Below are 13048 nucleotides of genomic sequence, written 5' to 3' on the forward strand. Positions count from 1 at the left end.
TCTTAATGCTTTGCCTAGAGAAACAGAGCACCCTGTGAGCTCTGTCTGCTGCTAGTTCTCTGTCTGCAGTTACGGATGTTAGATCCTGAGAAAGCCACGAAATAACTGCCATGTGTCTGCGGGACTCCCTGCAATGAAGCAGAACTTATAGTGTCCTGAACTATAACACAAACACAATATTGTTACTCTAGTGGTTTAAAGAAGGTTTGCCTTTCAGATGCCTGAGTAATGGATGGAGGTTATTTAATGGTCTTAGAATACTTAGTTTTATAAAGCTTTAATAAGCACATGGGTATAAGAGTCAGAACATAAATTTTATCTAGATTAAATATAAATCTGAGACTATCAGTGGTATCATGAAAATTGCATGACATCTTGTTATTTGTTTATTGTGGGTTTTTTTAAGCTAACTGGCCACCATTTGCTTTCAACATCACTATGTCTTTAAAAAGGTGACAAACAGCTTTGTTTGGAAGAGAGAAAATGGAGGGAAGTAGAAAAGGGGGCCCAAATTCATGCCGTTTGGATGACTGGGTAATATTTATTAATCATTCACTACAGAAGCAATTGTTAGTAAACTTGTAACTGACCAGAACATGTCAAAGAAATGGATCGCTGACAATCACACTATGTTGATTGGAACGTGAGCTGGAACGTGAGCTGGTCCCAGCCTGAACAGCTGAAAACTGCCTCAGAAAGTAGGACAGCAATATGACATTAACATTTAATCCACATGAAAGCTATTCTACTTTGCACACATATATAGGATGAACTCATTTGTTAAAACAGAAAAAGATTTATGGAACTGATCTTCCAGAAAAAAAGAAAAACTTCATGCTGTTTTACCTCATGATCATGGTTCGAGAAAAGTGTTTGTTTTAATGTGCACATTCACCCTAAACCCCAAATGTATACTGGCTTAGAAGAGAAAAATTAATTAAAATGTTGGGAGGAGATAGATCTATTATGTTGAAACCCTTAAATAGTATATGAGGTAATAAACATTTTCATCAATGTTTAATAAATATATACAGTATATAAGTAATGTCAGTATATTTTGAGATAATTATAATCTCTAACTCATTTGGACAAATGTCAGGAACACTTTTTGTGAATACAGTGGGGATATACTAAAGTAAAACAGGTGTTTAAAAATGCAACAGATAAAAGACAAGTGACTTTAGAATAGAGTTCATAACCTCCGTTTGCATTTTATAGTTCATGTTATGTTAACCGAATCCTCAAAAGTATGACAATAATATGTTAACTGTGCTTATGCTCATGTTAAATAAAATCATTAGTCTGTAAAATGAAATGCAACACTTTTATTTGCAAGTTCTATGCAAAATAACCTAAAACAAAGAGGAAAGGGCTTTTATTAAAACCTGTACGTAGTGTTACTGATGAGCATGTAAGCAATGGGCCTGCCTACGTTCCTGGCAAGCAGCAACTATATTCTACAAACCACTGATGGGCTAAACAAGCTATTAATGACAGTTGCTTTTCAACACTTAAAATGGTCAGACTCTGCTGCCCAACCACAAGGACAAGTGGGTCATCACTCTCAAATGTTATACAATATAAGGAACATAAATAAGACTTCTGTGGGGAGAAAAAACCCACAGGTATGGCTCCAGAGTTCTTTGGTTATTCAGCTATTAATAGAAAGCAAATCCCACTTAAAGTTGCATACACTTGTAATCCTTTTTACTAAAAGATTTATCATCAATTATTTAATTTCACACCTACAGCTAAATGATGTATTATTGGTCCTCAAGCCCAGCCTCAACTAATGAATATACAACTTAACATCTGCAACCAAAATAAAGAAAATAATTGTCCCGTTACTCTTCTAGACTAAGGTGATGAACTTTTTGCCCCTGTACAAACCTGTCGAGTGTCCCCCTCTCTGGGTTTATAAATGCCCAACAAATTATGCATAGGTTACAGAATCACACTCAACTAATATGGGAGGGAACCATTCAGATTTTTCATCAGAAGCTCATTGGACACTTGTTGCTCAAGTCAATGCCTTTTGATGTACTTTTCTTCCTGGTGGTCGCTGGACCAGCAGCATTAACCTCACATGAAAGCTTGCTAAATGCAGAAACTCAAGCCCCACCACAGACCCAGATAACCAGAATGCGTGTATAAACAATATCCTCAGGCTCCTTACATTCACTCTGAAGATAAAGGAGCACTGACCTACATCACCACGCCCCTCAAATTCCAACCAACCTCCAATTACTTGACTTTTCAGAAAAGAGAACAAGAGAAGCTTTAGAAACACCACACTGATCAGAATAAGTCTCCTCACTCACTGCTAAAGGAGACCTGGCACAGCAGTCTTTCTTGGAAGCCAGAAACAATTCACAAACTATTCTGACCTAAAAGTGACGATATGTCATATAGGTTAATCTGATATATTCTCATCCCAATCCCTCTCCCAAGGGGAGAGAACAGTATTATTACAGACTGCCAACAGTCAGGGCTGTGCTGTAATCAAGTGGCAAGGCTCTATCTAGCTCCTGTATGTTTTCATAATTTCAAAAATGAAAATGCATATTAATGTTACCACTCTTAACTACATTAAAAACACTTGAAAATGTAAACATTTTAATCCCTATCCAGTAGTTCAGTCAGTGCTCCTATCCATTACATTATCCAGAATTTTAAAACATAAGATGGTAGAAAAATATGGAGTCAGCTCCCTTTCATATAACACAAGAGATCTTAAAGTCAATTTTCCATACTTTTAGAGCATCCTTATTTTTTAAAAAGTCAGGAGAGGAGCAACATCATCATCTAATAAGCACCTACCTCTACTTTTTCAACCTTTCTGTGGTAACAGACATATACTGGGGTCATATCCAAAGTCTGATGTATGTGTGATTCATCATCAAATATAAAGCATTATTTCCTTAAGCTCATTATAAAATCTAAGTATGATGTTGTAAGCAGTGTTTTTACTCATTTTCTCTAAGTCTTCAGATAGACATGGGTACTAAGCTTTTTAATATGTTTTATGTTTAATTTGCTGAAGATTCCTGCAGAGTTCCTACAGGATAACCTTCAAATTCAAGGTCTAGTCCATATTGATTTCCAACAATTCTCCATTATGGATTTTTCTTTTGAGGTAAAAATTTACATAGATCTCCTCCTCACCTCTGATAGCAGTTCTAAGTTTAACACATAACTGGAAGCTCAACCAAAATCATCCCCAGAAAACAAATTACTACAACACTAAATGCCAAAACAGTGAACACATGTTTCTCACTGGTGTTATTACTGCACCAGCTAGAGGGAAGAAGTTTGGCAGCGAATGGGACCAGAAGTAGGAGCCTCAGGAAGCATTACTTCTGAAAGAAAATCAGATAAATACAATAGATGGTAATAGTAAGAAAGAAGGAAAAAGAAAACAAACTAAAGAGAAACAAGACATGCCGGCCCCTTTGTTCCTGCCTTCACCATCATCCATTGAAGAAACTGCACTTCTCTATAGTGCAGACAGAAGAGGGCACCCTTGAACTAGAAACCCCGTCTAAAAAATGCCTATGGTTTTAAAAAAGGAAGGAAGGGAGGAATGGAGGCAGAAGGGAGGGAGGGAGAAAAAGATGAGGGAGAGAGAGAAAGAGATCAAATTACCCCATATAAAGTCACTATAAGAAGTAAAAAAAAAGTGCAAATCAAAAAATTTCAATAGACAAAAATTCTCTCCCCAAAAGCAGCTACAAAGGACACAACTCATTTCAACAAATAACAAAAAGAAAACCTAGAATCAGCTATTCAAAAAGTAAAAACAAATGGAAGAAAAAATGTTTCAAAAATGAATAATAAATTATAAGGTGTCCAAGGAAAAATAAATTTGAATGAAAATAAAAAAGAAATAGTGAAAACCAGGAAAACAACTGACAGAATGAAAACAAAGTAGTAAAAGAATAAGAGAGAAAGCCACTGAAAAAGATGAGAAAAAAGGCTTTATATGTGTAATTATATAGAATATGTATATGTAAATAACTGGAGTCCCTGAAGGAACAAAAAGAACATAACTAATATTTAATACCATAATCCATGAAAATTATTTCTGGAAATGAGAAAACTTAAGTCTACATATGAGAAAGCCCAGCCAAATTAGTCAGAAACAACCAGCTTTGAAAATTAGCCTAGTTTAAAAATAAAAGGACAATAAAAAATGGCAATGCCTTTAAGTAAAGAAAAGTAACAAATTCTCTATAAGGATAAGAAAATAAGGCTGATACCAGAGATACAAGCAGAATATTTTTAAGAAAGTCAATAAAGAAACCGTATGCCAAGGATTTCATGTCTAGTCAACCTGTCATTCAAGTGACAAGACCATAGAAAAACAGCTTGCAATGGGCAAGATCTCAGGGAATACTGTACCCAGGAGTGCCTCCTGAGGAATATATTAGGGGGTGAGTTTTAAGTAAACAGTAAGTAAGTGGGTAAACATCAGCAAACAAACTGGTGTGAATATTTAGTAAGATTAATTTTAGAATTTACTCTAAAACACGGTGACACAGCATGGGTGCAAAAACAGTATGTATATGCCTATTCTAACAAAGCGGCAAGAATACAGAAAGAGGAAAAATGAGGAAAAGGAATAAGGGAAAGTGCATAGAAGCATTGGCTTAAAGGTAACAAATGAGAGTCGAGGATGCTATTTAAAAGGTCAAGTAGAAATAGGGGGATTAAAAGAATTATAAAACATAAATACAAATGTAACCACCAGGGAAAAAAACAACCCTTCAAAAATTTAATAATAGTAACTTCAGTCACAATTCTCCCTAATCTTCTATACATCTCACATAAGCCATCAGCCTTTGTTCAGAACTACCTTTCAAAGGATGTTCTGTACAGTCTTGAAAGACAGAAATAGAACCTGCCCATGGAGCAGAAGGCAGTTTTATTACATAATGAGGATAATAAACATCAATGGTCTTACTCTTGGGCAAAGTTTGGGCAGATGTTCTATAAGGTCCTTAAAGAACTCTTAAACTTGGAGTTGTTCAGCTATGACAACACTACTAGGTATGCAGCATCACCCCATGGGACTTGGGAGTCAAGGGGAACCTATACAACCATGACACATGTGCTACCTTTTATATTATTAATAATAAAGCACTTCGTCTCTGGCCCAAGAGTCTTGTGTCTTCTGCCAATGTCTATGAAAGTGTGGCAGGCATGCAAATAGACTTAATTTCATACTCATAATAAAGAAGATACAGCCCAATACAGAAAGAAACAGTAAATATGATACACACAGTAATTATGGAGTAAGTCCCAGGATATAATGTTTAAAGTTAGCTGCCTACAAGGAGTATAGGAGCTAGAAAGAAAGGGAATGCTACCTCTCTCAGAGGATCATTGTATATAATACTTGGACTTTTAGAAGCATGTTCAAGTACAGATATTCAAATATATAACTAAATCAACAAGAATAGAAACAAAATCACCTAAAACTCAATGCAAACAGAAACCAATAAATGCAACTGTATTTCATATGCATAACCTAACTACACCCTAGGAGAAAAAGAACTCAATTGAATCTTGAACTCTTTTTATTAAATTAATTTTTTTAGAGGTAAGGTTGTACCAATTTTGAAACCAGGTGTTTTATGTGAATTACATGACTGAGCAAATGGGTAAATGTTGTTAAGAGTTAGGGTTCTCACTTTGAATGAAGAGAACTACAGATATGAAATGGGGGGGGGCAAGGATGAATTTTGTGGTTTGGATTGAAATGGAAAGCATTGTTAAAACTCATAATTTCTTAAAAATACCTACTTATCCACCTATTTATCTAATCTAACACTGAAAGGTCCTAGAAGGAATAAAATCCCAGAGACAAAGAGCATATCACATGTCAGGTCTTGACTTGCAAATACCATTTTCCTCTAAATGAAATGGTAATTTAAAGAAATGCCTGATTCCAGGAGTGGGACAGGGGAGGTTTAGAGCCTGGATTATATTGTTGTGCCAGAGTTTAAGGAGCACTGAAAAAAAAAAGAAGATGGGGTATGTCTAAAGGATCCAGCAGCCATCCTGAAAGCAAACTTCCCAGACAAATCGGGGACAACTTGAGCATCAAAATAACACAGAAAATAATTAATGATAACTTATTTAGTAAAATAAAAAGCCACTAGTCCTTGCTCACAATACAAATCAAATAAGAAAGAAGGATAGGCTCTTCCTCAGTAGAATGCTGCTTGCTAAGAAGGGGGAGCAGAAGAGGTGGAAGATCTCCAGTTTGCAATTATCAGGCACAAATCATCAGTGATGACGCAGCACCAAACTTCACTAGCTCTGCCTAGAACTTCAAACAGACATAGGCTTTATGGGTAGGAGACAAGTTTTTGGAAACAAAAATAAAATGGTACTGGGCAGTGTATTATAAGTCTATTGAGCTAAGAACAACATGCTAGACGGTTCCCAAGGAAAACTGGCAACATAGAAATAAAGGAATGACAGAACAAAATAAATGTGAGAAAGCAAAGGCTACATAAAGAAGAAATTATTTCAGTGTGTGGAATGCTTATCTCATACGAGGTTTATATGACATGTTTTATAAAATCAACCTACTAGAAGTTGTACTTCTAATTGTCGCTGGCAACACAGACAATTCAAAGAAGGGCCATCAACGCAGATGGCCAGGGCAGCAAGTGTCTGCTCAGTCAGAAGCGGCGAGTCAGGAGCCTAAGGAGCCCACAGCCGCTAGACAGGTTCACGAACGCTCAACTGGTAAACGCGTGAGTTCACTCCCTTCTCAGGTTGTTGTGACGAATATCACTGACTTTCCTGAATATTACTACAGTACACGAAGCAACTTATATGTATGCATATATGTGTGTGGTATTATGTGATATAATCATGTAATCATATTATTGTTAACAGTTCAGAGTTGAGACAATTTTACAATGGTAAGTTAGTCTTTGGACAACTTAGATAAAATATATTAAAACCATCTACTTCCCACTACCTGTTATGTAGACTCTCTCACCCCTAAAATGAATGTACTTGAAATATATCTGATGTATATGACACAGACAAAAATGAAATATAACTGAGGTTCAAGAATAGGAAAGAATAACTAACAACTACTCTTGACTTTAATAAATGGCTAAGCTTCACCAAGCGGTTTTTAAATATTTTTAGTTGAAGAACTCTTTCTTCAGATCAAATCTTATTTTAAAAGTTGAAAAACTGACACAATAACTAGAAGTGAACTGCTCTGCTTCAAGTGGGCGGAGGAAGTCTGGGTGCCTCCCGCTTGGAGGAGCCTTCCTGGCAGCCCACGGCCCGGTTAGAGAACCAGTGCTGCCTAAGATTACAAGTAGAGTATAAACACACAGAACAGTCACTGAACATGAGATCATACTAGTGAGCATAAGAATATGAAAATTTAAAAATATAACTCATTATTATTTACTGAAAATAGGAACCAAGTAAGTATAAAGTCTTTTTAATAAATAATTTACAAGAGAACTATAAAAGGCAGCTCATTTTGACACTATGGTAGGTGTTGTTCCTTGTTATAAAACCCCGATTGATACTGAAATTTGCTGTCTTAAGCTCTTTTATACTTCTGTCATGTCCTATATACATGTGCCACTATGAAGTGATTAACGGGGATTCAGGGTACAATTTTTAATAACGAGAATAACAATGTTATTCATTTACTTCTAATCTGGACTGATGTATAGTTTTCATTTTATAGCTAGATTATTATATCTTGCTTTTAAATAATTATCTTTAATTTTTAGGATCATATTTTAAAGTATAAGTTTCCTCGGTTTCCTTTAGCTAGTAAAAGGAAAACCAAAAATCCCTTAGAACCTTACTATAATAATAAGTCAAAATGAGGCTGCCTCTTGCTACTACTGTGCTTTTGTGGGAGAAGAACAAAAGCACATTAATAGTTAACAAAGCTACAATATGATATACGAATGAGGTATTGCATTAAAAAAGTACTTAGAGTGTATTTACAAAAGAATCTCTCTTATTAATTATTCAACATTTGGATTTGACCAGAAACCAGAGCATGACTTTATAATGCTCTGTTTAAATGAACTACTTAATGTTGTAATGAACACTCAGTGTGGTAAGTTCAATAAATTTTGGACCTGTTATAACAGAACAGTTTTTTCTAATATTTTGATCAATGGACAGATTTTAATGTTATGTCAGTTTGAATTTCACTTATGCTTTAAAAATGTTTACTTAAACCAAAAATTTTGCATCTCAATTATTTTGTATTCTAAACTGAATGTAGTTTCAATCAATGAATTATTCATAAAGCAAAGACATTAGGAAAAACAAAGCTGTGCACTTCTTTCAAAGCCATTAAATTGCTAAAACATACCATATTTATGCATGCAATATTTGTGTTTTTCTTAAAACACAAGCTTGTTTTTGTCAGATCAAGATACGCCAAAAACTCTACACCAAACATTTTTTTATAATTAAAGCAATCATCAATCCAAGGATTGTCATCCATTTTATTTCATCTCTACATCAAAAAAAAAAAGTAATTTAAAAAAATTTAAATTCCCTTGAAATGATAGGATAAATGAAAATGTAAGTGCCATCACATAATAACAGTAAGCTGACCCTTTGGGAAATGGTTGACTTTCTCAATACAAGGTATTCAAAGCTCATTCAAAAGTGTTCATTTAGAATGCAGATATCAAAGATGATGCAAATGTTCAAGAGAAAATTAGAACTTACCAGATGTTCTAATCCAGCTTTGATGTTTCCAGATTCCCTAAAATAGAAGAATAAAAGTTTTAAATAGTTGCTAAACCTTTGTCTACTCTAATCTTTTTACCTCAAAACTGTTTTACAAACCCTTAGAATTTTTTCATGTATCTTTACTAATGTTCAAATAACACTCTTTTTAAGAACAAAACAATTTCCATCAAAAAGGAACAGTTAATTTACTTATATTTACTAGTATTACTATTAGATTGGTATTCCAGTAATAAAGAACATTTCAGACTTTTCAAAGTCAGTACACAAGAAACCGAAGTCAAGTACACTATTACTTTACTATTACTGTATCTGTTTACTTCACATTAGCTTTTTCATTAGTTTGTTTTTTCCAACATTATTTTGAAAAGGTTCAAACATACAGATTCTATCCGCCATCTAGATTCTACAATTGACCGTTTATTGTATTTGCTTTATCAAATATCCATTCATCAGTGGTTGTATTTTTTATATAAGGAATATGCACATAAACAATATGTTCATAATTTCATAGCTAAACAACTAAATTTTAATAAATTTTTCTTAAAATTAATTTTATTTAGTACATACTACAAATCAGGACCTAAGACTTATAACACTAAAGAAACAAACTATCACCAAAGAAAACAAAAACATCAAATATATTTTAAGCATTTAATATCTTGTTCTTCATTGTAAACAAAACACTACTGATGGAATTAAAAATATAAATACACATGCAAGTAGCAAAGATAATTTAAATATATATTTGGCAAAATGTGGCAAATAATTGCAGTTTTTTTTACTGATTTTAGTCTATACTAATTTATTAGTGATAGATGGACTTTGATTTTTCTCACTTTGATCAAGCAGTTATTTTTAATTCCATCATGAATACCAAGGCTGATTTTTTAAAACATGAAATTATACTTCTACCATATTGCAGAAAAAAAATGGAAGCGTAAACAACCCAAAACAGTATTGCATTCACGATGTTTTAATTTTTTCCTCACACCTCTTTCTTTCACTGAAGGGCCTTTTATTTCTTTTCTCTTTATTTCTGTCTTCAAGTTTCTTTGCTAAAAATATACTTCTGTGTTTCATTTGTCTTGCTATACAATCTTTCCAAATCTCCCTATCTTTTTTTCCCTTCAAATCCACTGCCTGGAAACTAAACTCATGGCTTCCAACTTCTGCTCTCACTGCCCAGAGTGACACACTGGAAACAAATTCCAAAGTGTACTGATTAGGCAAAGTACCCATTTTAGCCATTCTCTTCTCTTTCTGCATCTGGCAATCTTAGCAATACTATGTGTACTCAATGTTTAAAAGTGTAAGAATTTCTGAAACTCATTCTCTGGATGCAGTCTTAATGACAAATGACAGGAATACATTACAACAAGGTGTCAGGAAAAGCTAATTGCTACATAAATAATTAGTTTGAACTTTACTATTACAAACTTAGTGGATTTATTGAATCTGGAAGGCAAATGGATCTTTATGTTTTTACAAGGACATTCTTATATGATTATTTGTGTAATCTGAAATGTAAACAAAAAGAACAATGTATATAGTGAAGCATTTGATGGCACTATATATATATATATATATATATATATATATATATACACACACACACACACACACACACACACACATTAATTCTTCCTCCTGTCACTGACTCCCAGTTCTCAATCACTGATATTAGCTCTTTGTCCTTCTAAAGATAGTCTACTTCTGTGTACAGATGTGTGTATGTGCATGTGGGGATGTATTTGTCTCCTGTTTTTTAAAACCCACACCGAAGTAAGCATCCTACACACAGTGTTTTGTGGCTTCACTTGATGATCTATCTCAGAGTTTGCTCTATTGCACCGTCACATAATGATTCTTATTAGAAATTCATACGGCAGTATAAAAAAACAAAAAATGTTCAGATTCAAAGTGCAAGTCCATAATTAATTATGTGAAGCCATGGGGCTAGACATGTTTCATCAGAATATTTTGGTATAATATGTCATATAACACTGACAGCGTGGCTTGAAGCAGCATCCCATCACACACATTAATAATTCTAAAAGAAACATATGAACGTCCTCACAAAGTGGGACAAAGTCTCTAAGCAATTTCATTTTAGGGTTGGTTTTGCTGTCAACTGAGTCTGTCACAATGTTAGGGAAAATCTCTTCATTCTTTGGGCTGTCGGCATTTTGGAATCAAGGATAAAAAAACTATTCCTAAAATGGGGGAGGGGAAGGAGAAAGGAGCGATTGACTAGGGTATTACATTGCCGTGATTCTTTAAAGTAAGTGCCATTTAGGAAATACGCTTTTAGAACAGTATGCCTAAAAGAAAATGAGGCATCATCCCTAACACAGCCCTCTCCCTCTCTGGGTGAACAAAGACACTCAACCACAAGGACTTGACTACCCAACATCCTTAGTTGTCATTTATATTTAGTCACTCTTATCTCCACCAGCACTAGCTGTTTTAGTCCTTTTCTTTTCTCTCCCATCTAGTACTCTTATTAATTTTCTAGATTATTATAAGAGATCACGGGCCTCACCTTTTTTCTCCCACATTACTACAGAGCATCCTAATGCTTAAAAATCACTCCTGTCTTGCTCCACCTCAATTCATACTGTACAATACAGAAAAACTGTTCTAAAATATAAGCTTGATCATAACAATTCCCTTCTTAAAGTCAGTGATATCCTTTCTACTATTCTCCTGTTTACTCATTCCTTCTGCTATCTTTCCAAAGCTTTATCACATGGGAAGTGATGGCAACAGCCACAAAAAATTACTAACCTGGTTCCTCCCACTACTGAACCAATTAATCTTTCCATCAGAAATGCCCCTTTTCTCCCAGTCTCTAATTCTACTGATCTAGTTTAAACAACAAAAAATCCTTCAGGACTTAACTTAGACCATACTGCCACTGGGGGAACCTTCTCTCTTACTCAGTAATGAAGTAGTGAGCTCTTCCACTGTGTTCCCATCCACAGACTTTATCACACTTTATTATAAATACCTGTTTACTTCCCCACTGACACCACCAAAATGATAGCTATCCAAGAACACAGATTACATCTTTTGAATGTTTATATCCTGGCACCTTACAGGGTGCCTATCAAAGTATGAATTCACCTAAGAAGGGTCCGACATCTAACTGTCACAGAACAAGCTTTGAAAGTCGGTGGCAACCAGCTCAGGTCTCTGGGTGGCCCTGCACAGCCCCCCTCTATCTCCACACCGCAGGAAAAGCAAGGCAAATGCGACAGTGAGTGGTTGTTTGGGACAGAAGTATTAGGAGCTGTGTATGTGTGTGATGGGCAGTTGTTTTACTTTTCTTTGTATTTTTAAATTTTATTGAATTTATTGGGGTGATACTGGTTAGTATAATTATATAGGTTTCAGGTGTATAGTTCTATACACATCATCTGTATACTGTACTGTGTGTTTTACTACCTGAAGCCAAGTCTCCTGCCATCTCCATCCAGCCCTCCTTTAACCTTCTCCTACCTCCCCTGACCCTTCTCTTTCCTGCTGGTACTCACCATACAGTTGCCAGTGTCTATGAGTTGTTTCTTTCACTTTCCTTTTTTTTTTTTTGTTTTTGCTTAATTCCTTCATCTTTTTCACCCAGCTGTCCTACTCTACCCATTCCCCTCTGAAAGCTGTTAGTTTGTTCTCTGTATCTATGCGTCTGTTTCTTTTTCGCTTGTTAGTTCAATTTGTTTATTAGATTCCACATGCAAGTGAAATTGTATGGTATTTGTTTTTTTCTAAGTGGCTTATTTCATTTAGCATAATAGTCTCCAGGTCCATCCATGCTGTTGTAAAAGGTAAGATTTCCTTCTTTTTATGGCCAAGTAGTATTCCATTGCATAAACTTACCATAGCTTTTGTATCTACTCACCTACTAATGGGCAACTGGGCTGCTATCAAATCTTGGCTATACCCTTTTGAACAACTATTTCTGGTTTCTTTGAATATATTCCCAGAAGGGGAATCAGTGGATCATAAAGCAGTTCCATTTTTATTTTTTGAGGTAACTCTGTACCGCTTCCCAGAAGGCTGTGCCAGTCTGCACTCTCTCTTTTCTCCACACCCTCACCAGCACTTGGCTGATTTATTGATGATAGCCATTCTGACAAGTATGAAGTAAAAACTCATTGTGGTTTCACTATGCCTTTCTCTGATGATTAGTGATGTTGAGCACCTTTTCATATGTGTTAGACTTCTGTATGTTCTCTTCAAAGAAGTGTCTACTCAGGTTCTTTGCCCAGTTTGTAATTAG

General features: G+C 35.0%; 1 protein-coding gene across 3 annotated transcripts in view; it reads right to left on the reverse strand.

The window, feature by feature from the left end:
- Positions 1-13048, reverse strand: part of RSRC1 (arginine and serine rich coiled-coil 1) — a 322201-nt gene that overhangs the window by 149532 nt on the left and 159621 nt on the right. For all 3 annotated transcript variants that reach the window (XM_037046661.1, XM_037046660.1, XM_037046662.1), the window contains one exon: positions 8746-8782. In XM_037046661.1, the coding sequence (XP_036902556.1) occupies positions 8746-8782 (37 nt within the window). The remainder of the gene's footprint in view (positions 1-8745; positions 8783-13048) is intronic.

This window comes from Sturnira hondurensis, unplaced genomic scaffold (genome assembly GCF_014824575.4).
Source record: "Sturnira hondurensis isolate 20B ecotype Veracruz unplaced genomic scaffold, ASM1482457v3 Scaffold0005279, whole genome shotgun sequence".
Lineage (NCBI taxonomy): Eukaryota > Metazoa > Chordata > Mammalia > Chiroptera > Phyllostomidae > Sturnira > Sturnira hondurensis.